Below are 23,312 nucleotides of genomic sequence, written 5' to 3' on the forward strand. Positions count from 1 at the left end.
AGAGATGGGAGTCTGCAGCCAATCACCTTCTCAGCAGAGCGCACAACACGCTGCAGTCTCTGTTTGTCCCTGATAGTGGCTCCAGCGTACCACACGGTGATGGAGGAGGTGAGGATGGACTCGATGATTGCAGTGTAGAATTGCATCATCGTCCGTGTTGGCAGGTTGAATTTCTTCAGCTACCTCAGGAAGTACATCCTCTGCTGGGCTTTCTTGATGACGGAGGTGATGGTGGGCTCCCACTTCAGGTCCTGGGTGATGGTGGTACCCAGGAAGCGGAATGAGTCCACAGAGGTGATGGGGGTGTCAGTCAGGATGATGGGGGGGAGTGGGGCTGTGTGCTTCCTGAAGTCCACAATAATCCAATAATTAGCAGTGAATCAGTGTGTGTGCAGTTCTCTGCAAACTCAGCAGGAAGAATTAGTGTGAAGCTTTAACTCTGCTGATCCTCTTTGAATCCTGGATCAGCTGAAATGTTTAAAATGTTGTTCACACGTGTTGAACTGACTGAAGCTTCCAGTCACAGTGACTCAGTGTGTGTCAGTGAATGCATCGTGTGTGCTTCAGGCTCCACCTAGTGGACTGATAGCAGAGCAGCTGATGGCAGCTTCCTCTGCCTCACACTGCTGTCTGACTGCATCCAGCTGACACTGAGATGAAGCAGGAAAGAAGCAGCTGATATTTGGACAGCACACATGATGAAAGGAGGATTTCAGCTGATGTGCACATGAATGATTTGTGTTTCCTCTGCAGGTAGAAAGTGTGTGTGAGCTGAATTGAGCAGCATGGATCAGTGTGAGGACAGAGAGGAGGGAGTCCCTCCCTCTAAAAGCACTCTGTGTGGGGAACATGAGAGCCAGACCAAAGCTCAGAGGTGAGATGACCATCTCTAACTGTGCATGACTCTTCTCCATGTCACAGCTCTGCACTCACATCACTGCTGCATCATTATTCACAGGAACCAGCCTGGACCTCCACCCAGCTCTGTGTCCTTACAGAGTGACGGGTCTAAAGATCGTCCCATTAATTTTAAAGCCCAGCCTGTGTCTGCTGCAGAGAGGTGAGCTGTTAGTAACATGAACTCTTTGATTAAACTGCTTGATGTTGTTGGATATAAACTACAAACACGTCATTCCCTCAGTCCCATTTAAACTGTCTTTTAAAACAAGCCTTTGGTTTCTAAACAACTGAAAACCCACTTCAGCAAACAGGAAGTGATCAGAGCGTCCGTCCACTTCCTGTCAGGCCCTGCAAACATTTCATATTGAAGAAAAGTAGCTGACATCTCACATTTTTACTCCACCACATTCAACCATTTTGACATTTTACAGCATGAAACTCTTGTCACATGACTCCTGTTATGTTATAGAGTCATGTGACCACCAGGGAGGGATTTGTATGGATGAAACACATTCAAATCAATCTGATTCATCAATGGAAACATTTTTGGTGTAAATGCAGCAACACTGAAAACGCTGAAGATAAAAACACAACAGATGAAATATGAACAAATCGAGGCTTTGAATACACGTGTGTGTGTTTGAGACAGAGATAAATGGATTGTGTGTCTGTCCTATTGCTGCGTGAGGGTTTTATTGTAGATTTTGTGCGTGTACACTTTTGACCACGAAGGTGTTGAAAGGGCGTAAAACAGTTGGAGGCACAAGAGTGAACACTAGTGCTGTCAGTAGATTAAAAATGACTAATTAATGACACAATCTTCTGTCATTAATCCTGATTAATCACAATTACTTGATCAATAGCTGCAGTTACATTTTTCAACTTTATATTTAAGCCTGTAACAGACGTTTACACCATATAATGAAGTCAATGCAGAATAAACACAAAGAATGTTAAACGCTTCAATTCAAAGAGACTTTGAATAGTTTTCAGTCTTTAACTCAGCTTCTCTCCTGTAAATACAACTTTGTAACAAACATATATACTAAAAGCTAAGTGTGCACTAATATATAATAATATATAATCTATGTTACTGCTGTTAATGAAAATGTTTAATCAGACTCATCACAGGGTTACTGTGGATTAATTTGGATTAATCACCATTAAACATCATTTTTAATGTAAACGAATCAAAGTTCATTTCATGAGCAAACAGACTCGAGAGAAAAGGGCAAATTTACACACTTAACATGTTTATTGAACATGTAAACATTGATTAACCTCCTGAATGAGCCGACCCCCCCAAGGACAGTCCTGCATGCTAATGATGGGCTCTGCTCTGTACCTGCAGGATTCTGTCAGCCACAAACTCCTCAGCTGATCCTGAATCTGAGCCCATCTGTCAAACAATCATTTTCTTCACAGGTCTGTGGAGGTGGCACTGATCCTGCAGCAGTCTAACACACTCTGTCACTCTTCTTCAAGTCTTTGACACGAGGAACCAAAACTATGTTATTAACAACACTAACAGGTCTGCAGTTTGTCCACTTGGCAGTTGTGTCATCAGTGCTTTGCACTTTGTCATCCCTGACATCACCACTGAAAGGACGTCCATGAAAACAGACTGAAAATTACTGATATGTTCACAATCTGAGAGTTTAAAACTTGACAGACTTGATTCAGATGAAGTTATTTGAGCAGAAACTCCTGGATCTTTATCCTGTGTTGATCTAATCCTTCATGGTTCCTCCACAGAGTGGACCAGCAGAGCTCAGAGGTTCCCAGTGGTCAGTCTGCCCAGCAGCATCAAACACAGCTGGACTCCATATTTATGGTCTGTACATGTGCAACAACTACTTTATTATTAATATTAATAATAATGCATTTATTTATAGGTCCCTTTCAGAACACCAAGGACTCTGTGGACTAAATGACCAAAAGAAACAAACTTTGAAATCAGACGGTGCAAATGTGATCACAGGGAAACGTTTTAAACATCGAGGCTTTAAACAGAAACCAAAGTGAAACAGTTTGTAGTCGAGATCAGTGGGGATGAAGCTGAATAACTGTTTCTTCAATAACTTTGAGCTCTTAAAAAAAGAAAAACTAGCTGAAAGTCTGGCTGCTCTTATGAAAAGTACAGAGAAATTATGGGTCGCTCAACACTTGTGCACAATATAAGAGTTGAAATAAATCTAAAGAATAACTCAAAGTCCTACAGTCATACTGATAAAGTCATCTACAGCTAACTATCCAAGTGGATTTGTTTAAGACAGCTCCATCTGCTGGTGGCCCTCTGCAGGTGCATGAAAGGGGCGTGTTTATAGTGAAAGTAGTAGAGAAAGTAAACCCCACGGGAAGGAGGGAGGACTCTCAGCGGCTTCCAGCTCATATTCAGGCATTTGACTTCTCACTGAAAGCAGCAAGTTTGAGTGTCTGTACCTTAGTTAGAAGAGATAACATGTCAGTAGTAATTAGAGTTGATTGAGCAATGCTGTCCTTATAATGTAGTTTATGATTTTTATGGACAAGTCCAGTTTTTCTGTAGAGCCTCTCAAGTTGGTGACAGCAGCAGTGGAAGTTCACGTGTAAACCAGAGCAGCAAATCAGGTCCAAATGTGTTGTTCACAGTGAGTGGGATCATCATTGGCTGCTATGTTAACCTCCTGCAGCAGGATGTCTTTGGTCAGAGAATGGATAGATCACGAAGTCATTGTTGAGTTTAGGGAGACAGTAGACAGTTGGAGGAGGTTCAGCCAGTTGACACACAGTAGATAAAATAACTGAAGGCAGGAGCAGACACCTGTATGACTTTCCACCTCTCACATAGATTATTTCCCTGGGCAGCGCCACAGGGCTGGTAGATGTAAACAAAGCTGGAGGAGAGGATTTATTCATCTGAGAAAAGTCACAGAGTTGTGTCTTGATGCTCAATCATCCAGGTACGTAAATCCCAAAAAGCTTGATTCTGTTCATCTGGATGTTTTCAGTGGGAGAAACGTTTCATCATCATCAGGTGACTTCTTCAGTCTCAGCTGACTGCAGGTTTCAATCTCATAAACAGGACATTTGTATGACTGAAACCAGCCCACTGAAGGAACAATGGGCTGGGAGGTCAGTTCATTGATCATTGGTACGCATATTGTCAGGACCATTGATCAATGGCCATGAGTCCAGTTCACAGAGAGCTGGGGAATGGCTGCAATCACAGCATGTAAGATGGTGACAGTTGTACCCTTAGGCCCCTCCTCCATTCAGAGATGGTCTTTCCTTTTCACATAAATGGCCTCCTTGACTCCGCCCTCAAACCAGCGTTCACATTTACTCAGGACCTTCTTGATGTGAAGTTCTTCTGCTTCGCTGGCTGCTGTGTCTGTGGGGATGGTGTTTGTTCTGTGTTGTAGCGTCCTGATGACGCCCAGTTTGTGCTCCAGTGGATGATGAGAGTCAAACCTTAAATACTGATCTGTATGCGTAAACAGAGTGAACCTTTAAGACCAGTTGTCTGTACGATCAACTCAGTCACCTGAAACATCTCCAAGTTTCTGGCTTTGATCATCAACCTGTTGGTAGTTCAGCTCTGAACACCAGTGAAATGTTTCTCCCACTGAAATCGCTGCATTCATATGAACAGCATCAACGTTTTGGGATCGTGGAGTTGTGGACAAAGTCTCAGTTAATCAGATAAAGTCAAACCTATAATTGGTAAAGAGGTCGTGGATGATATGCCCCTTGATGGTAAAGAAGTGGATGTTGTGTGGACTAAAGTTCAGAGTGGTGGGTCATTCATAAAGTATTCTGTTCCAGCTGCTGGAGGACAACATCATCACTTTTGTGAAGAACGAGCTGAAGAAGATCCAGAAGGCCCTGAATCCAAATAAGCCCCAGTGCTTGGAGTTTCAGAGGGAGGATGATGAGCAGAGGAGAAACAGCAGAGAGGCATTTGTGAAGATCACAGTGGACTTCCTGAGGAGAATGAAGCAGGAGGAGCTGGCTGACCGTCTGCAGAGACGTAAGAGGATTTATCTAAAGATTTAAGCTGCTGGATAAATGAGAGACTTGTGACACCAGTGTGTTCAGTCATTTCTCAGTGGGTCAGAAATTGTCATCAGCATTTTGTAATATGTGATTGTTAAACTTGTATTTTTATTATTATTATTCAGAACTTCCAGCTCCAGTTTGTCATCGTAACCTTAAATCTGCACTGAAGAAGAAGTTCCAGTGTGTGTTTGAGGGCATCGCTAAAGCAGGAAACCCAACCCTCCTGAATCAGATCTACACAGAGCTCTACATCACAGAGGGAGGGACTGCAGAGGTCAATGATGAACATGAGGTCAGACAGATTGAAACAGCATCCAGGAAACCAGACAGACCAGAAACAACCATCAGACAAGAAGACATCTTTAAAGCCTCACCTGGAAGAGACGAACCAATCAGAACAGTGCTGACAAAGGGAGTGGCTGGCATTGGGAAAACAGTCTTAACACAGAAATACACCCTGGACTGGGCTGAAGACAAAGCCAACCAGGACATCCAGTTCATATTTCCATTCACTTTCAGAGAGCTGAATGTGCTGAAAGAGGAAAAGTTCAGCTTGGTGGGACTTGTTCATCACTTCTTTACTGAAACCAAAGAAGCAGGAATCTGCAGCTTTGAAGACTTCCAGGTTGTGTTCATCTTTGATGGTCTGGATGAGTGTCGACTTCCTCTGGACTTCCACAAAACTACAATCCTAACTGACCCTAGAAAGTCCACCTCAGTGGATGTGCTGCTGATAAACCTCATCAGGGGGAAACTGCTTCCCTCTGCTCGCCTCTGGATAACCACACGACCTGCAGCAGCCAATCAGATCCCTCCTGACTGTGTTGGCATGGTGACAGAGGTCAGAGGGTTCACTGACCCACAGAAGGAGGAGTACTTCAGGAAGAGATTCAGAGATGAGGAGCAGGCCAGCAGGATCATCTCCCACATCAAGACATCACGAAGCCTCCACATCATGTGTCACATCCCAGTCTTCTGCTGGATCACTGCTACAGTTCTGGAGGATGTGCTGGAAACCAGACAGGGAGGACAGCTGCCCAAGACCCTGACTGAGATGTACATCCACTTCCTGGTGGTTCAGGCCAAAGTGAAGAAGGTCAAGTATGATGGAGGAGCTGAGACAGATCCACACTGGAGTCCAGAGAGCAGGAAGATGATGGAGTCTCTGGGAAAACTGGCTTTTGATCAGCTGCAGAAAGGAAACCTGATCTTCTATGAATCAGACCTGACACAGTGTGGCATCAATATCAGAGCAGCCTCAGTGTACTCAGGAGTGTTCACACAGATCTTTAAAGAGGAGAGAGGACTGTACCAGGACAAGGTGTTCTGCTTCATCCATCTGAGTGTTCAGGAGTTTCTGGCTGCTCTTCATGTCCATCTGACCTTCAGCAACTCTGGACTCAATCTGCTGGAAGAACAACAAACAACCTCCAAGAAATCTAAATTATTTAACAAACCAAACCTACAATCTCTCCACCAGAGTGCTGTGGACAAGGCCTTACAGAGTCCAAATGGACACCTGGACTTGTTCCTCCGCTTCCTCCTGGGTCTTTCACTGCAGACCAATCAGACTCTCCTACGAGGTCTGCTGACACAGACAGGAAGTAGCTCACAGACCAATCAGGAAACAGTCAAGTACATCAAGAAGAAGATCAATGAGAATCTGTCTGCAGAGAAAAGCATCAATCTGTTCCACTGTCTGAATGAACTGAATGATCGTTCTCTAGTGGAGGAGATCCAACAGTTCCTGAGATCAGGACGTCTCTCCACAGATGAACTGTCTCCTGCTCAGTGGTCAGCTCTGGTCTTCATCTTACTGTCATCAGAAGAAGATCTGGATGTGTTTGACCTGCAGAAATACTCTGCTTCAGAGGAGGCTCTTCTGAGGCTGCTGCCAGTGGTCAAAGCCTCCAACAAAGCTCTGTGAGTAAACATGTGATCAGGCTTTTATCTATAACATAAACAGTGTAATGTGTGATGGACCCTTAAAAACTTAAACATATTTATTTACATGATCATCAGCACTAAATACAGTATATTATAGTTAATGTTTGATAGCAGCAGTAAATGTCAGTGTCTTAGACATATATGGACTTCAGCTTTAATCAAAGTCATATCCAGAATCATCCTGTAAGTAAACTTTATTTATACAGCAGCTTTCACAGGTGAAAAACCACAAAGTGCTTTACAACAGAAACAGGCAATAAAAACACAGAAGATAAAAACATTAAACAGCAAACACTGAACATCATACAGCCTAAAACTAATTAAAGGCCACTCTGAATACTAGAGTCTGAATAAATGAGTTAGTGGGACCAGTAACAGCCTTTAACTGGAAGATCTCAGATGTGAGAAGAGCTGTAGGATTGTAGAAAGTCAGAAATATAGACTGGGACTTAAAGTAAGGACTAAAACTTTAAATAAAGCCTAAAATGAACTGGTTACCAGTGTGAAGAGATTAAACTGGAGTAATGTCCAGTCTGTTTCATGTGCTGGTTAAAAGCCTCGCAGCATCATTCTGTACTGACTGAAGACGTTCAAAGACTGTGATGGAGCCATAGGTGATCAACTCCCTCATTCCTCCTCTGGTCTTATTGCTCAGCTGAAGAGGAGTTCACTTCTATATGTTACAATCAGCATCACCAGTACAGCTCCAAGGATCTGCAGCTGCTGGCAGATTCAATCATGCATGCTTGATTGTTTTTCAGTCTCTCAGGTCAGATGAAGTCATATTCTTTATGAATCAGCATAAGAAGTCAATAAAAATTCAAAGCAAATCAAGATAAGCGTTTATTCTTGTTTTAACAAATATATGAGCGAGAGGAACCTTTTTGGTCTAAAGTTATAATCATCTGCCACATTTCTAATCTCTTTACTACGTGGACTTTTAAAATATTTTCTGTTCCCCCAGACTGAGTCTCTGTAACTGGTCAGAGAGTTCATTTAACTTGTCATTTGATAACAGTTTGTTATCAAATTACAGTTTTTCAAATTGTGTTTTTATTTTGTTTTTTAGGCTGAGTGTCCCTGATCTCTCAGACAGAGGCTGTGAAGCTCTGTCCTCAGCTCTCAGCTCCCAGTCTTCTACACTGAGAGAGCTGGACTTAAGTAACAACAACCTGCAGGATCCAGCAGTGAGGTATCTTTCTGCAGGACTGAGAAGTCCACACTGCAAACTGAATACTCTGAGGTGAGATCAAGATATGTTGTGCTTTTCATCAATTGACAGAATTAACCAATAAGAATCCACTAAATGGGAATAAAGTCAGTTAAACTTCTGTAATAGTTTTATGATACTTTAATGAGCAGAGCGTTATTGATCAATATGTCAGCTACTTTGGTGCTAATGCACTGCCCGGCACATGGAGCCCAATTGGCATTTGCAATAGAATACCAGAATTGATTGACCATTGTCAGTTAACAAATGTCAGCGTCATCCATTTGTTGACTCTCAGTAAAAACACAGGATTAATTGCTAAATCTAATAACTCTTTAGTGCACCCTCATTGCAACTTAACAACAGTGTTTGTTTAATTAAACCCCCAGAGAGCAGTCATTTTTCGATTGTACCTTAGACCCCCGCGGAGTCATCATTTTGCGTTTCTACCTTTAAAAGCCGGAGAGCAGTCAAATGCTGGAAGTGGAAGCTAAATTGGCTAGTCATTCATATGTATATTGGGTTGTTACCTAGGAATTCTGGAGGGAGGGGAGTGGGGGAGTGGAGTGTTTCGGTTTGCCATCTTAGGGAGAAATCAACACACACGTCCTTTGTTGCTGACATTTATTGATGAAAATAGAAAAAAAAACCAACCATTTGTACACATATTTACAAATAATAACAAAAATTGAGTGAGTACATTTCAACATTTTCAGCAATCACTCACAATCCTGGCACTGCCACGGTATCTGTCGTCTGCATTTACCACATGTGTATCTGTTGCAGTGAACACATCGCACAGTGGCCTGATTTTTTTTTGCATCTGTGTTTGACCTGACACGTGGCCCTTTTTCCAGGGCTCGGTGTGGAGGGTTGAGTCCGAAGCAACTGTTCTTTTCTTTCCTTCTTCGCAGCTACATGAGAGCGAGCCAATTCTGTTGCAAGCGCCACCAGGAAGTCCACCCGTCTTTCCTTCGTCCCGGTGCATGCTTGATACAGCACATGTGCATTCAGTGCTGCCATGTCGATCATGTTATAAAACACGGCAACTGGCCAGCGCCGTGTTCCTCTGCGGACAGTGTACTCCCGAACCATCTGGTCCATCACATCCACGCCACACTTTGTTTTGTTGTAAAGGGTGACAGTGTTTGGCTTCCTTTTGGTAGTGTTATCGGTCTGAACCACGCTGTGCATGCTGCTAAGAATATAGACTGTCTTCTTCCGTTTGGCCGCATACGCCGTCAGCGTGGCAGCAGAGGTTGAAAACACCTAAGAAATACGATAAATTGTTATTTCCATCGCCCTTTTACACACAATGAAACACATAAACATAGAACCACAAAAGACCTGCAACATACCTGAGTGGTGAATTCATTGCGATCTGTCTGTCTAGTGGATTGAGGAATTTCCCTGCGAATCTTGTTGACTGTGCCGAGGATGGTGGTTTTCCGTCTAAGAAGTTTTTCCGCAAGTGAAAGCGATGTGAAGAAATTGTCCGTGGTAACATTTCTGCCCTTGTCTAGGAATGGTTCCATCAGCCTCATTACTACATTTTCAGAAAGTCTCTCCCCAGTGGGACGATTGGGGTCCTTGCCAAGATATGGGAAGACATTGCAAATGTACTTGGATTTTAGGTCGCAGGCCACCCAAAACTTGATCCCAAACTTGTCCGGTTTACTGGCAATATACTGCAGGAAACTGCACCGCGTTTTTGATGGGAAAAGCTGTTCATCAACGGTGATATGTAGACCAGGGTTGTAGCACGTGATGCAGTTGGTGACAAATGATCCCCACACACTGGAAATTGCAGCGAACTTATCAGTCTTTGCTCGATCACTGCGGGTGGACTTGTCATCAAAGTGTAGGTGTTGCACGTGTACTCCCGAACCAGATGGTTCGGGAGTACACTGTCCGCAGAGGAACACGGCGCTGGCCAGTTGCCGTGTTTTATAACATGATCGACATGGCAGCACTGAATGCACATGTGCTGTATCAAGCATGCACCGGGACGAAGGAAAGACGGGTGGACTTCCTGGTGGCGCTTGCAACAGAATTGGCTCGCTCTCATGTAGCTGCGAAGAAGGAAAGAAAAGAACAGTTGCTTCGGACTCAACCCTCCACACCGAGCCCTGGAAAAAGGGCCACGTGTCAGGTCAAACACAGATGCAAAAAAAATCAGGCCACTGTGCGATGTGTTCACTGCTACAGGTACACATGTGGTAAATGCAGACGACAGATACCGTGGCAGTGCCAGGATTGTGAGTGATTGCTGAAAATGTTGAAATGTACTCACTCAATTTTTGTTATTATTTGTAAATATGTGTACAAATGGTTGGGTTTTTTTTTCTATTTTCATCAATAAATGTCAGCAACAAAGGACGTGTGTGTTGATTTCTCCCTAAGATGGCAAACCGAAACACTCCACTCCCCCACTCCCCTCCCTCCAGAATTCCTAGGTAACAACCCAATATACATATGAATGACTAGCCAATTTAGCTTCCACTTCCAGCATTTGACTGCTCTCCGGCTTTTAAAGGTAGAACGGTAGAAGCCTGGCAATCCCAGTGTTAATGTTTATCTGTCATTTTTCAGACTGAGTCACTGTAAGCTCTCAGAGAGAGGCTATGAAGCTCTGTCCTCAGCTCTCAGCTCCCAGTCCTCTAGTCTGAGACAGCTGGACCTGAGTAACTCTGACCTGCAGGATTCAGGAGTGAAGCTTCTGTCTGCTGGAGTGAAGAGTCCACACTGTAAAATGGAAACTCTCAGGTCAGGATTTAAAATTTTCCAATGATGATCACGTTAAACCTGATTTCTATTACTGCATAAACAGGAAATTGATTTTTAAAAAAGTCTTAATGTAGAAATTAGTGTCTGGGGTTTTTAGTGATATTTGTTCACTTTCTGTCTTTCATTTGCAATGAAATGTCCCATCTGCTCCTGAGTCCAAAATCTTTATTTTAGCAGTGCTTCATCCACCAAACCTTCTAGTTCGATTCCTGTATGCTGAAGGTTTTTACAGAGCTGTTTGTTCAGATATCAGAAATTTATTTTCAGAAACATTTAGTAATACAAATATGATCAATTGATTATTTCTGACTGAAAAGATGAAATATACAGGGAGTGCAGAATTATTAGGCAAAGGAGTATTTTATCCACATCATCCTCTCCATGCATGTTGTCTTACTCCAAGCTGTATAGGCTCGAAAGCCTACTACCAATTAAGCATATTAGGTGATGTGCATCTCTGTAATGAGAAGGGGTGTGGTCTAATGACATCAACACCCTATATCAGGTGTGCATAATTATTAGGTAACGTCCTTTCCTTTGGCAAAATGGGTCAAAAGAAGGACTTGACAGGCTCAGAAAAGTCAAAAATAGTGAGATATCTTGCAGAGGGATGCAGCAGTCTCAAAATTGCAAAGCTTCTGAAGCGTGATCATCGAACAATCAAGCGTTTCATTCAAAATAGTCAACAGGGTCGCAAGAAGCGTGTGGAAAAACCAAGGTGCAAAATAACTGCCCATGAACTGAGAAAAGTCAAGCGTGCAGCTGCCAAGATGCCACTTGCCACCAGTTTGGCCATATTTCAGAGCTGCAACATCACTGGAGTGCCCAAAAGCACAAGGTGTGCAATACTCAGAGACATGGCCAAGGTAAGAAAGGCTGAAAGACGACCACCACTGAACAAGACACACAAGCTGAAACGTCAAGACTGGGCCAAGAAATATCTCAAGACTGGTTTTTCTAAGGTTTTATGGACTGATGAAATGAGAGTGAGTCTTGATGGGCCAGATGGATGGGCCCGTGGCTGGATTGGTAAAGGGCAGAGAGCTCCAGACGCCAGCAAGGTGGAGGTGGAGTACTGGTTTGGGCTGGTATCATCAAAGATGAGCTTGTGGGGCCTTTTCGGGTTGAGGATGGAGTCAAGCTCAACTCCCAGTCCTACTGCCAGTTTCTGGAAGACACCTTCTTCAAGCAGTGGTACAGGAAGAAGTCTGCATCCTTCAAGAAAAACATGATTTTCATGCAGGACAATGCTCCATCACACGCGTCCAAGTACTCCACAGCGTGGCTGGCAAGAAAGGGTATAAAAGAAGAAAAACTAATGACATGGCCTCCTTGTTCACCTGATCTGAACCCCATTGAGAACCTGTGGTCCATCATCAAATGTGAGATTTACAAGGAGGGAAAACAGTACACCTCTCTGAACAGTGTCTGGGAGGCTGTGGTTGCTGCTGCACGCAATGTTGATGGTGAACAGATCAAAACACTGACAGAATCCATGGATGGCAGGCTTTTGAGTGTCCTTGCAAAGAAAGGTGGCTATATTGGTCACTGATTTGTTTTTGTTGTGTTTTTGAATGTCAGAAATGTATATTTGTGAATGTGGAGATGTTATATTGGTTTCACTGGTAAAAATAAATCATTGAAATGGGTATATATTTGTTTTTTGTTAAGTTGCCTAATAATTATGCACAGTAATAGTCACCTGCACACACAGATATCCCCCTAAAATAGCTCAAACTAAAAACAAACTAAAAACTGCTTCCAAAAACATTCAGCTTTGATATTAATGAGTTTTTTGGGTTCATTGAGAACATGGTTGTTGTTCAATAATAAAATTATTCCTCAAAAATACAACTTGCCTAATAATTCTGCACTCCCTGTATATTTGGTCATAGTGATATGACTCATTGCCTCACTTAAACATAAAATGTAAACAAAAATTCAAAACAATAGATTAATACAAAACAGAGTTTGACTGTTGAGCTTAAAGTGAGCTTGAATGTTATTCACTTCCTGTTTTATTTTGGTAGTTATCGTCTCTGGTTTTTACCCCAACATTGTCTACATTAATTTCAGCTGTAGAAGGTTTTATTGACTGTTTGATTTGTCACTTTATTTAACTATAATTGTTGACTTATAAACTATTGCTTAAAATGTATTTTCATTAAAATACCAAATAATTTATTACTTTATCATCTAATTAGATTATAATTCTGTAAATAAGAGTGATAGTGTGGCCTGTGTGGGTTGTCTTCAGGTTCTCTGCTTCCTCCCACAGTCCAAGAACATGCATGCTGGGTTAACTGGAGATGTGTGATTGTGAGCATAAATGTTTGTCTGTCTAGCTCTGTTTCTACCTGGCTACATCACCGTGGTTACTGATGCTGAACCAATAACCTGGTCTGGATCAGGTTATGTTCAGAGTTTTTGTTTAAAATCAGCTGAAGTGCCTCATTTTCACTGATTCTTTCATTTACAGAAAGCTTTAAGTGAGATATAGATTCAGTCATATGTTACTAATATTACTTTTAACCTGAGTAGTGAAAGTTCGCGGTGATCTGAAAATGATGTGCCGGGAGTTGTGCCGTTCTCTGCGGCTTCAGTGACCCTCGAGCTCTCGACTAGCTATCGAGCTGGTGGGTAACAGACGTCGCCGAAAACGTCGAAGCACTTTTGCAAATATGCGATATCTTCAAGGTTCAAGGTTCAAGGTTCTTTATTTGTCACATGCATAGTTATACAAGTATAACACACAGTGAAATGTGGCCTGACACGCTCCTCGACATGTGCAAAAATTTGGGGGGGGGGGGTGTAGAGGAAGAACATTATAAATATATATATATAGTATATACACTGGGTGAATGTGCAGTAGTAGCAAAGTAGTAGCTTGATAAACCGAGCAGATATTTGAAGTTTACACACCCACATTCTCGCCTGAAAATATGTTAAAAGTTTATTTTGTGACCCAGGAAGATTAATAAGAGTAATTTTAAAACTTAGTAGCGGTCACCATTACCGGAAACTGCAGTTTGGCTGGACCGCACTATGAATTCTGGGATATGGTGGGCCACGAAGGACACACCCGACCCATCCTTCAAATTCGGGGAAATGGAGGACGCATTTGTCGGCTGCATTCGGAGGAATTTGGACAGCCTTCGGTGCGTCGCTGTGACGTAATTGGTCTACAAATGTGTCCTCAGGAGGATGCAGCCCATGAATTTGGACACACCGAGCCTGCGTGCTGGTAGCACCTTAGCCACAGCTCGGGTGTGGAGGAGAAGCTGAAAAAGAAGGTTTTCTAGTTTGTATTCAATTCAATTCAATTCAATTCAATTTTATTTATATAGCGCCAAATCACAACAAAAGTCGCCTCAAGGCGCTTCATAGATACAGAGAAAAACCCAACAATCATATGACCCCCTATGAGCAAGCACTTTGGCGACAGTGGGAAGGAAAAACTCCCTTTTAACAGGAAGAAACCTCCGGCAGAACCAGGCTCAGGGAGGGGCGGCCATCTGCTGCGACCGGTTGGGGTGAGAGAAGGAAGACAGGATAAAGACATGCTGTGGAAGAGAGACAGAGGTTAATAACAGACATGATTCAATGCAGAGAGGTCTATTAATACATAGTGAGTGAGAAAGGTGACTGGAAAGGAAAAACTCAATGCATCATGGGAATCCCCCGGCAGCCTACATCTATTGCAGCATAACAAAGGGAGGATTCAGGGTCACCTGGTCCAGCCCTAACTATATGCTTTAGAAAAAAGGAAAGTTTTAAGCCTAATCTTAAAAGTAGAGATAGTGTCTGTCTCCCGAATCCAAACTGGAAGCTGGTTCCACAGAAGAGGGGCCTGAAAACTGAAGGCTCTCCCTCCCATTCTACTTTTAAATACTCTAGGAACAACAAGTAGGCCTGCAGAGCGAGAGCGGAGCGCTCTAATAGGGTGATATGGTACTACAAGGTCATTAAGATAAGATGGGGCCTGATTATTTAAGACCTTGTATGTGAGGAGCAGGATTTTGAATTCAATTCTGGATTTAACAGGAAGCCAATGAAGGGAAGCCAAAACAGGAGAAATATGCTCTCTCTTTCTAGTCCCTGTCAGGACTCTTGCTGCAGCATTTTGGATTAGCTGAAGGCTTTTCAGTGAGTTTTTTGGACATCCTGATAATAATGAATTACAGTAGTCCAGCCTGGAAGTAATAAATGCATGAACTAGTTTTTCAGCGTCACTCTGAGACAGGATATTTCTAATTTTAGAGATGTTGCGCAAATGGAAGAAAGCAGTCTTACATATTTGTTTAATATGTGCGTTGAAGGACATGTCCTGGTCAAAAATGACTCCAAGGTTCCTCACCGCGTTACTGGAGGCCAAGGTAATGCCATCCAGAGTAAGAATCTGATTAGATACCATATTTCTAAGATTTTCAGGGCCGAGTACAATAACCTCAGTTTTATCTGAATTAAGAAGCAGAAAGTTAGCGGCCATCCAGGTCTTTATGTCTTTAAGACATTCCTGCAGTTTAACTAATTGGTGTGTGTTATCTGGCTTCATGGACAGATAGAGCTGGGTGTCATCTGCATAGCAGTGAAAATGTATGCTATGTCTTCTAATGATACTGCCTAAGGGAAGCATGTATAATGTAAACAGAATTGGTCCTAGCACTGAACCCTGTGGAACTCCATAATTAACCTCAGTGTGTGAAGAGGACTCTCCATTTACATGCACGAATTGGAGTCTATTAGATAGATATGATACAAACCACTGCAGCGCAGTACCTGTAATACCTACAGCATGTTCTAATCGCTCTAATAGGATATTATGATCAACAGTATCGAACGCTGCACTGAGGTCTAGCAGGACAAGCACAGAGATGAGTCCACTGTCAGAGGCCATAAGAAGATCATTTGTAACCTTCACTAAAGCTGTTTCTGTGCTGTGCTGAGCTCTGAAACCTGACTGAAACTCTTCAAATAAACCATTCCTCTGCAGATGATCTGTTAGCTGTTTGACAACTACTCTTTCAAGGATTTTTGATATGAAAGGAAGGTTGGAGATTGGCCTATAATTAGCTAAGACTGCTGGGTCTAGAGATGGCTTTTTGAGTAAAGGTTTAACTACAGCCAGCTTGAAGGCCTGTGGTACATAGCCGATTATTAGAGATAGGTTGATCATATTTAAGATCGAAGAATTAATTAATGGCAGGACTTCTTTGAGCAGTTTTGTAGGAATGGGGTCTAAAAGACACGTTGATGGTTTGGAGGAAGTAATTATTGAAGTTAACTCAGAAAGATCAATTGGAGAAAAAGAGTCTAACTTAATATCAATGGTACTAAGAGTAGCTGTAGATAATATTACATCTGTGGGATGATTATTGGTAATTTTTTCTCTAATGATAAAAATTTTATTTGTGAAGAAGTTCATGAAGTCATTACTAGTTAACGTTAAAGGGATGGTTGGCTCAAAAGAGCTCTGACTTTTTGTCAGCCTGGCTACAGTGCTGAAGAGAAACCTAGGGTTGTTCTTATTTTCTTCAATCAGTGATGAATAGTAAGATGTTCTGGCTTTGCGGAGGGCGTTCTTATAAGGAGTTTGTAAGGAGGAAAAAACTGAGAGGACTAAGTGAAAGAGAGGCTGGAGAGTAACACAGAGCAGCAATGAATGCTGCTCACACACTTTAGAGAGTTTAGTATCAAATGTTCGAGTGAGTTAGCTCCCAGCTAACTAGCAGAGCAGCTAACTAGCAGAGCAGCTAACTAGCAAACCAGCTAACTGCACCCACAAGCTGCGACTGCGTCTTTCTAACAAGAGCATCAGACACGCAGACTGGTTTTCTTTGTGGATGATGATGTATTCTCACACTGATCCTTCATGATGATGCTGCCATCCACCCACTGCTCCTGGTGTTGCCAATTCCTCAGTAAGGAAAATTGCTATTGGCTGTCCTAAAAGTTGCTGGAAGTCGCTAAATGATGTCATCGCCTAATTTGGATAAATGGTCATGCTAATGTAATTGTAACGTACGTTGTAGGAGAGAAAAATAACATCGTGGAAGAGACATAACGTGAGTAAAAAATGTCCTGGAATGCATTTAAATAAATAAATCATAGTTCTGTCTGTAACTATTACAACACTCTCACCACATTTGTTAACAATTCTCTCAACAAATGTGTTGTTCTTTGTTATCCAGCTGAGACTTTGGGTATAAATGTGTCATAAACAGGATAAAGCAGTGCAGGTTCAGTGTAATCAAACCTCAGACTGAGTTCAAAATCATCACCTGTCCCTGATACCACGTCAGCACCAGAACCATGATGTGTTTACTCACATTTAAAAAGGTGGAGGGCAGTGTGAATGGACTGTTGTCATTGGTCTGAATGTGCCTCTATAAACGTGTGCTCTTCATTATTGATGTTTTCCTAATGAACAGAAAATGAGACTTAACAAAATCCTTCTGACTGTTGTTGGAGCAGGTTGGGTCCTGGGTTTGAGTCCCCCACTGAACCACAGGGGCTTCTAGCTTTGTTTCACAGTGTATAGAACAACAAATAAAACCAAATCACAAAAAAACACATTAAACTTTGAGGGTTTTTCCCAAGGATGAGGAAGCAGACTCGGCCCCAAACATCTGGATATATGGATGGTTACCAGAGCAACCACAGCAGTGTGCTCTCAGTATATTTAGTTGTATAAAGGTGTTTGTGGTGTGTTGCAGCTGAAACAGCCTCATGCATGTTGACACAGGGAGAAAATAGTGTGAGGACACTGTTCACAGCAGTCACAGCTAGCTGCCTTCAACAGTCTCTTCCTTCCTTGTTTGGATGTCACTGATATCATCTTCTGCTCTCACACTGACCACCTGTTGGAGCTAACATGCTAACATGGAAGCAGCAGGTATGCCACCTGTGGCAGCTGAGGTCACGTGATCTGAGTGTTTGAACCACACGTTGGAGCAGCGTTTCCAAACATCTGCACTTCAGAAGCTCCAAAGTGTGGAAATGTCACTGTGGAGCGTCTCATCACTATCTAAGAGATTTTCTTGCCTCTGCAAAGCGAAGCTTGCAAACAGCACCATAGTTTGTCAATCCCAACCAATCAGAGCGCTCCTTATGTCACGTCACATGACTCGTGTGTTTTCCTCTTTGATTAGCACCCAAAGAACTAAAGAAAGGTTAAAAGGACGTTCAGCCAATCAAATCCCTCCTAGCAACAGGAAGTCTAGAGAGGAAATGGAGCAGAGAAGGAGAATCACCAGTTTAAATGTCTGAGTTTTAAACTGGTGACCCTCTAAAGAGGCTTTTATTCACTCTTTCTGTTTTCTTTACAGCTTTTTTCACCATTTAAACTGTTTAATATCAGATTTAGAAATAACTTTTGGACAGTTTTTCTACATTTGCACTAAAATATGACACAAGTAATGACTTTCTGACTTTACGTTGGACTAATCTAACGACTCAGCCTGGCTATGTTGGACTGGGTGTGGCAGCAGCTCCCAGTTTGAGTTCAGGAGACAGACACCCTCTCTACTTTGAAGATCAGCTGCAAACTTTCCTTTTTGATAAAGCTTATAGTTCGAGCTGGATCAGGTGACCCATCCCTTAGTTATGCTGCTATAGGCTCAGGCTGTTGGTGGACTTCCCATGATGCTCTGCTTTCTTCTCCCCTCTTTTCACTCCTGATGCTTTTATATGTCACTACTGCATGTCCTTAACTTTTGTCTCTCTGTTTTGTTCTTGTCTCTCTGAGCTCATCTCTTCTCTTTCCCCTCACCCTGCAACCAGTCATGGTAGATGCTCCTCCTGGAGCCTGTTTTCACTGGGAGGATCTTTGTGTCAAAGGGAGTTCTTCTTCCCACCATCACCAAGTGCTGCTCACAGTGGATTGTGTCGCGAAATCTATCAATGTAGAGCAGTGAGACAAACCACGGAGGCCCCAGAGAAGTGCAATCAAACGATGAGTTTATTAACACACAGGAGAAAACATCAGCCTATGTCTTCTGACAAAAATACATGTTGTGGACACTTACAAAGCAGTGGGGTACACGCCCCCCCCCCCCCCCCCCCCCCCTTGGCGTCAATAAAAATAGTCAGAGTAAAATAGGTTCCAGACATTAGTCACAGTTAATGGTACATCTTGTACATCTTTAATGGCTATAAACAGACACAGAACTTTTCTTTTCTATAACACCTTCCATACAAGGTAATAAACTTCAAGCCCTCAGGGTCTCTGGGGCTAATTATTGACTCTGGTCATCTGTTGCCAAGTAGAGTAAAATATAGTGAGACACCAAATGAGTTAAGGCCTCAGGCCAGACACATTCCTAGATTATATGTGTTATATGTATTGTAAGCATGCATGCAATCATCCTGTTCTAGTTTCCCTCAGCATGGATCACCTGGACAGTCACGCCAGTGAAGCTTAAGACCCTTAATGAACCGAACATCAACTCAAAATAAGCACAAATATGCAATGTGTATGAAATACTTCTGACCGTACTTGTAATAAAAGTTAACATAATGGAAGGATCCTCAAATGAACATGTTCAATAGACAACTTTAATGCAATATCAATACTGTGAGAAATATTATTAGATGGAATAATGCTGTAAAGAACATTATTAATGCAGTTATAATGATGCAGATTATATGGCAGCAATAAAAGAATTTCTGTATCTCCACAATTGTCTGATGGTTGGGGCTTTCTCTCTAATATTGGAGGCTGTTACCTTACACTGTTAAACAGCTTCAGATGACTGTTGTTGTCCGTTGGGTATTGTCACTTATAAATAAAGTTACATTGAATGGATGTAAATGGATAATGTTATTGTGACAAAAAGAAAACGATTGTTGACGGATTGTTGTTTTGTGTGTCTGCAGTCTGTCAGGCTGTCTGATCACAGAGGAAGGCTGTACTTCTCTGGCCTCAGCTCTGAGCTCCAACCCCTCCCATCTGAGAGAGCTGGACCTGAGCTACAATCATCCAGGTGACTCAGGAATGAAGCTGCTGTCGGCTGGACTGAAGGAACCAGGCTGGAGACTGGACACTCTCAGGTATGGAGAGAAAATCTGATAGAGGAGGAAGAGCTGGAAACATTTCCTGTGCCCTTCACTCACTTCCTGTTTGTTTCCTGCAGATGAGACATGAACAATCACACATGCAGGAATATTTTCAGGGACAGACACACTAGTCTAGCTGGATAGTACATGGATATTTATGTAGGGGTCTCCAAGGAGTCTGTTTGCAGGAACATTAATGATAGCTGATAAGTCATGTTGAGAGTTTCATTAAAAGTAGACTTACAGTTAGGTCCATAAATATTTGGACAGAGACAACATTTTGTAACTTTAGATACACTTTATTAGGTCACAGGTGTACCTGAGATAGTGGGCACTGTGTACCTAATAAAGTGTCAACCATGTGTATGTTTCCCATGCTGTATGTCCACAGTCACAGTGACAGTCAGTGACGCTGACAGAAGGATGAAACAAGGCTGTGAATCGTTTCAGTCTGTGTGTGTGACAAAGAGGCAGACAGGAGCAGCTAACATTTGGAAATGGAAGCTTAAATAATGACAAACTCTACATTCACGGCTGAATTCACAATAATTTGTTCTCAAGTGCACATTTAGCAGCTAATGCTAATACTGTTTTCCCTTGCTTTCTACAACTTGAGCAGCTATTGCTAAGTAGGCCACTTTGCTCTGCTAAGGATTTGTGTGATTGATATATATATATATATATGACACCGGAAATGACACCGTGACATATAACAAATAACATCAGCTGTTTCTGATGTTAGTTGTTTTGACTGCTTTTACATTATATTGAAATATATGTAATGTTCATGTGAGAGTTAATATGAGATCTCTCTCTGTGGAAAATAACTTTAAATCCCACTGACGTGTGTATAAATCTATATACGTATAATGTCCCGCTGGGCAGCAACTTAAAAAAACAACTTTTTTTGAAGTGTTGTGAACGCAGCGCGCTGGGGCGAATGTCGGCGTTTGCCCAATAGAAAGGAGGAAGCCAGGCAGGCACAGGAAAGAAAGAAACACTCCAGGGCAACGCTGCTGGAACTTTGACTCATTGAGAAATGTTTCCCTGCTTGCATCAAGCCCGGCTGGTGTCCCCTGAGATCCATATCCCACCCTGATTGGTGGGTTAATTCAGCTCCGCCCACAACACTGTAAAGTGTCATACATTATCAAACTAACATTACATTTTCATATTAAGGTGGGGCCAAAAACTATCGTCCTGCGGGCCGCAATTGGCCCGCGGGCCGCGAGTTTGAGACCCCTGGTGTAGGAGGACACCTACTCTGTGTCTGGTTAAGTATAAGAGCCCTTTGTTAGGGGGACCGCTGGACTCTTAGCACCAGCTTTGGGGTCACAGGGTCACATCTGGAACACACACCTACACTATGCACAGACTGGTACTCTTTGTTCATACCTGTGTAAGACGTCATAATGAACTTGTGCATATTCATGTAAGCTCAATAAAGAGCAGTGTTACGAGGGAGCAGACGAGAGCGACTGAGGTCAAGTGAAGGAACGGCGCTGTCACAGTTCTCTCCCTCATCAATTGTCTGGTTCCAGCGGTGGGTCTGTGCTAGACGACCCATCACCAGCTTTTTCCACTGGTTACCAGTACGTGGTAGAATCCACTTCCAGATCTGGTTGTCTTTAAATCTGTGAATGGATTGGCTCCATCTTATCTCTCTTTAACAAAAGAATCCAAGTGGAGCCCTCAGGTCTGCAGATAAGCAGCTTCTGACCAGAACTAGACGTAAAAACAGAGGTGAGCTTTATCGATGGCTGCAGCCAAACTCTGGAACAGTCGCCCTTCACATCAGGTCGTCACCAACACTGGACATTTTTAAAAGCCGGTTGGAAACACATTTGTACTCTGTAGCTTTCAATCCTGACCAGTCTTTATAGTCATTACTGTGTATGTTTCCTATTTTCTCTCTACTCTGTGCAGCACTTTGGCTCAAGCTGTTTTTAAATGTGCTGATAAATAAATGTAGATTTCTTTGAATAAAACAGTGGAGCCGAGCTTTCAGCTCAGTGTGTAACAGTGTGTGTGTGAGAGCCATGTAATGTCCATGTGTGCATGCTGACTGTGCTGCTCTGACCCCCCTCCTCCTTTCAGGGTGGAGCCTGCTGGAGTCCGATGGTTGAGACCAGGTCTGAGGAAGTGTAAGTGTGTTTTTAATGGGATTCATGAAAACAAAGCAGCACACATTCAACCATCTTCATCATGTCAGGAGTCATCATCAAAGTGTCAATCAATGAACAGATGATGGATCAATAACTGCAGCTGGATTGTGTTTGTTCTCTCCATCAGATTCCTGTCAACTCACAATCGACACAAACACAGTGAACACAGAGCTCCAACTGTCTGACAACAACAGGAAGGTGACACCTGTGAAGGAGGTTCAGTCATATCCTGATCATCCAGACAGATTTGATGTTTATCCTCAGCTGCTGTGTAGAAATGGTCTGACTGGTCGCTGTTACTGGGAGGTCGAGTGGAGAGGAGGCGTTTGTATATCAGTGAGTTACAGAAGCATCAGAAGGAAAGGAGGCAGTGATGACTGTTTGTTTGGATGCAATGATCAGTCCTGGAGTCTGTACTGCTCTGATGATGGTCCTCATTCTGTCTGTCACAATAACAGACTAACATCCATCTCCTCCTCCTCTGTCTCTAACAGAGCAGCAGTGTATGTGGACTGTCCTGCTGGCACTCTGTCCTTCTACAGAGTCTCCTCTGACACTCTGATCCACCTCCACACCTTCAACACCACATTCACTCAAACTCTTTATCCTGGGTTTATGTTAAGCTTGTCTCGTGATGGCTCAGTGTCCCTGTGCTGAGTGGAGTGTAAAGAGTGTCTCCTGTTACAGAAACACTCTGACTGTTGAACAGATAGTTCAGTCTGTACATGTCTGTCTCTTTCACTCACAAACACGTTTTCAGATTCATGGATTCAATCAGTTGATGTTTGAAACTCTTCTAAATGATTCCTTGTAAACTTCTTCAGTCACAAACAAACAGGAAGTGATGTCACATGTGTTCCTGTCCACACAGCAGAATGAGTCTATTGCTGACAGTGATGTACAAACAGAGTGAGCATTTCTGAGGCCCAAAATAAACTGAGTAGTTCACTGAATGAACAATGGACTGTGAGCTCAGTTCCTTCATCATTAGTATGGATTATATATGTATATGTATTATATTAGTATCATATATATCAGGTGCTGCTGCTTTCAGTCATTGTGCAAATGTGCTGTTTGTAAGCTTGTAAAGCTGCAGTCAGCTGAGACTGAAGAAGTCACCTGATCAGTGAGCAAACGTTTCTGAAAACGTCCAGATGAACAGAATCAACCTTTTGGGATCAGCCAGCAATGCAGCATCATTGTTG

At 42.6% G+C, this 23,312-nt stretch overlaps 1 protein-coding gene across 1 annotated transcript; it reads left to right on the forward strand.

Annotated features, from left to right (window-relative positions):
- Window positions 1–588: 588 nt before the first annotated feature.
- Window positions 589–23,042, forward strand: LOC147336894 (protein NLRC3-like). Its single transcript, XM_086287702.1, has 10 exons — window positions 589–874; window positions 959–1,060; window positions 2,656–2,734; window positions 4,708–4,912; window positions 5,064–6,864; window positions 7,958–8,131; window positions 10,691–10,864; window positions 19,763–19,936; window positions 22,040–22,086; window positions 22,235–23,042. The coding sequence occupies exons 1-10, from the start codon at window positions 786–788 to the stop codon at window positions 22,762–22,764; spliced, it is 3,375 nt and encodes a 1,124-aa protein (XP_086143828.1). The 5' UTR covers window positions 589–785; the 3' UTR covers window positions 22,765–23,042.
- The last annotated feature ends 270 nt before the right edge of the window (window positions 23,043–23,312 follow it).

The sequence above is a fragment of the Aulonocara sp. 'chitande type north' Nkhata Bay genome, linkage group LG3 (assembly GCF_057382095.1).
Source record: "Aulonocara sp. 'chitande type north' Nkhata Bay isolate Kocher_YH1m ecotype deep benthic linkage group LG3, A_spYH_male_GT1.1, whole genome shotgun sequence".
Lineage (NCBI taxonomy): Eukaryota > Metazoa > Chordata > Actinopteri > Cichliformes > Cichlidae > Aulonocara > Aulonocara sp. 'chitande type north' Nkhata Bay.

What these genes read in the sequence shown, in the direction of transcription:
- LOC147336894 (XM_086287702.1), top strand. Translation starts at nt 786, where the DNA reads ATGGATCAGTGTGAGGACAGAGAGGAGGGAGTCCCTCCCTCTAAAAGC. An exon ending in CCTGTGTCTGCTGCAGAGAG is followed by an intron (nt 1,061 to 2,655) that starts GTGAGCTGTTAG and finishes GTTCCTCCACAG; the next exon opens with AGTGGACCAGCAGAGCTCAG. An exon ending in TGTAAAATGGAAACTCTCAG is followed by an intron (nt 10,865 to 19,762) that starts GTCAGGATTTAA and finishes GTGTGTCTGCAG; the next exon opens with TCTGTCAGGCTGTCTGATCA.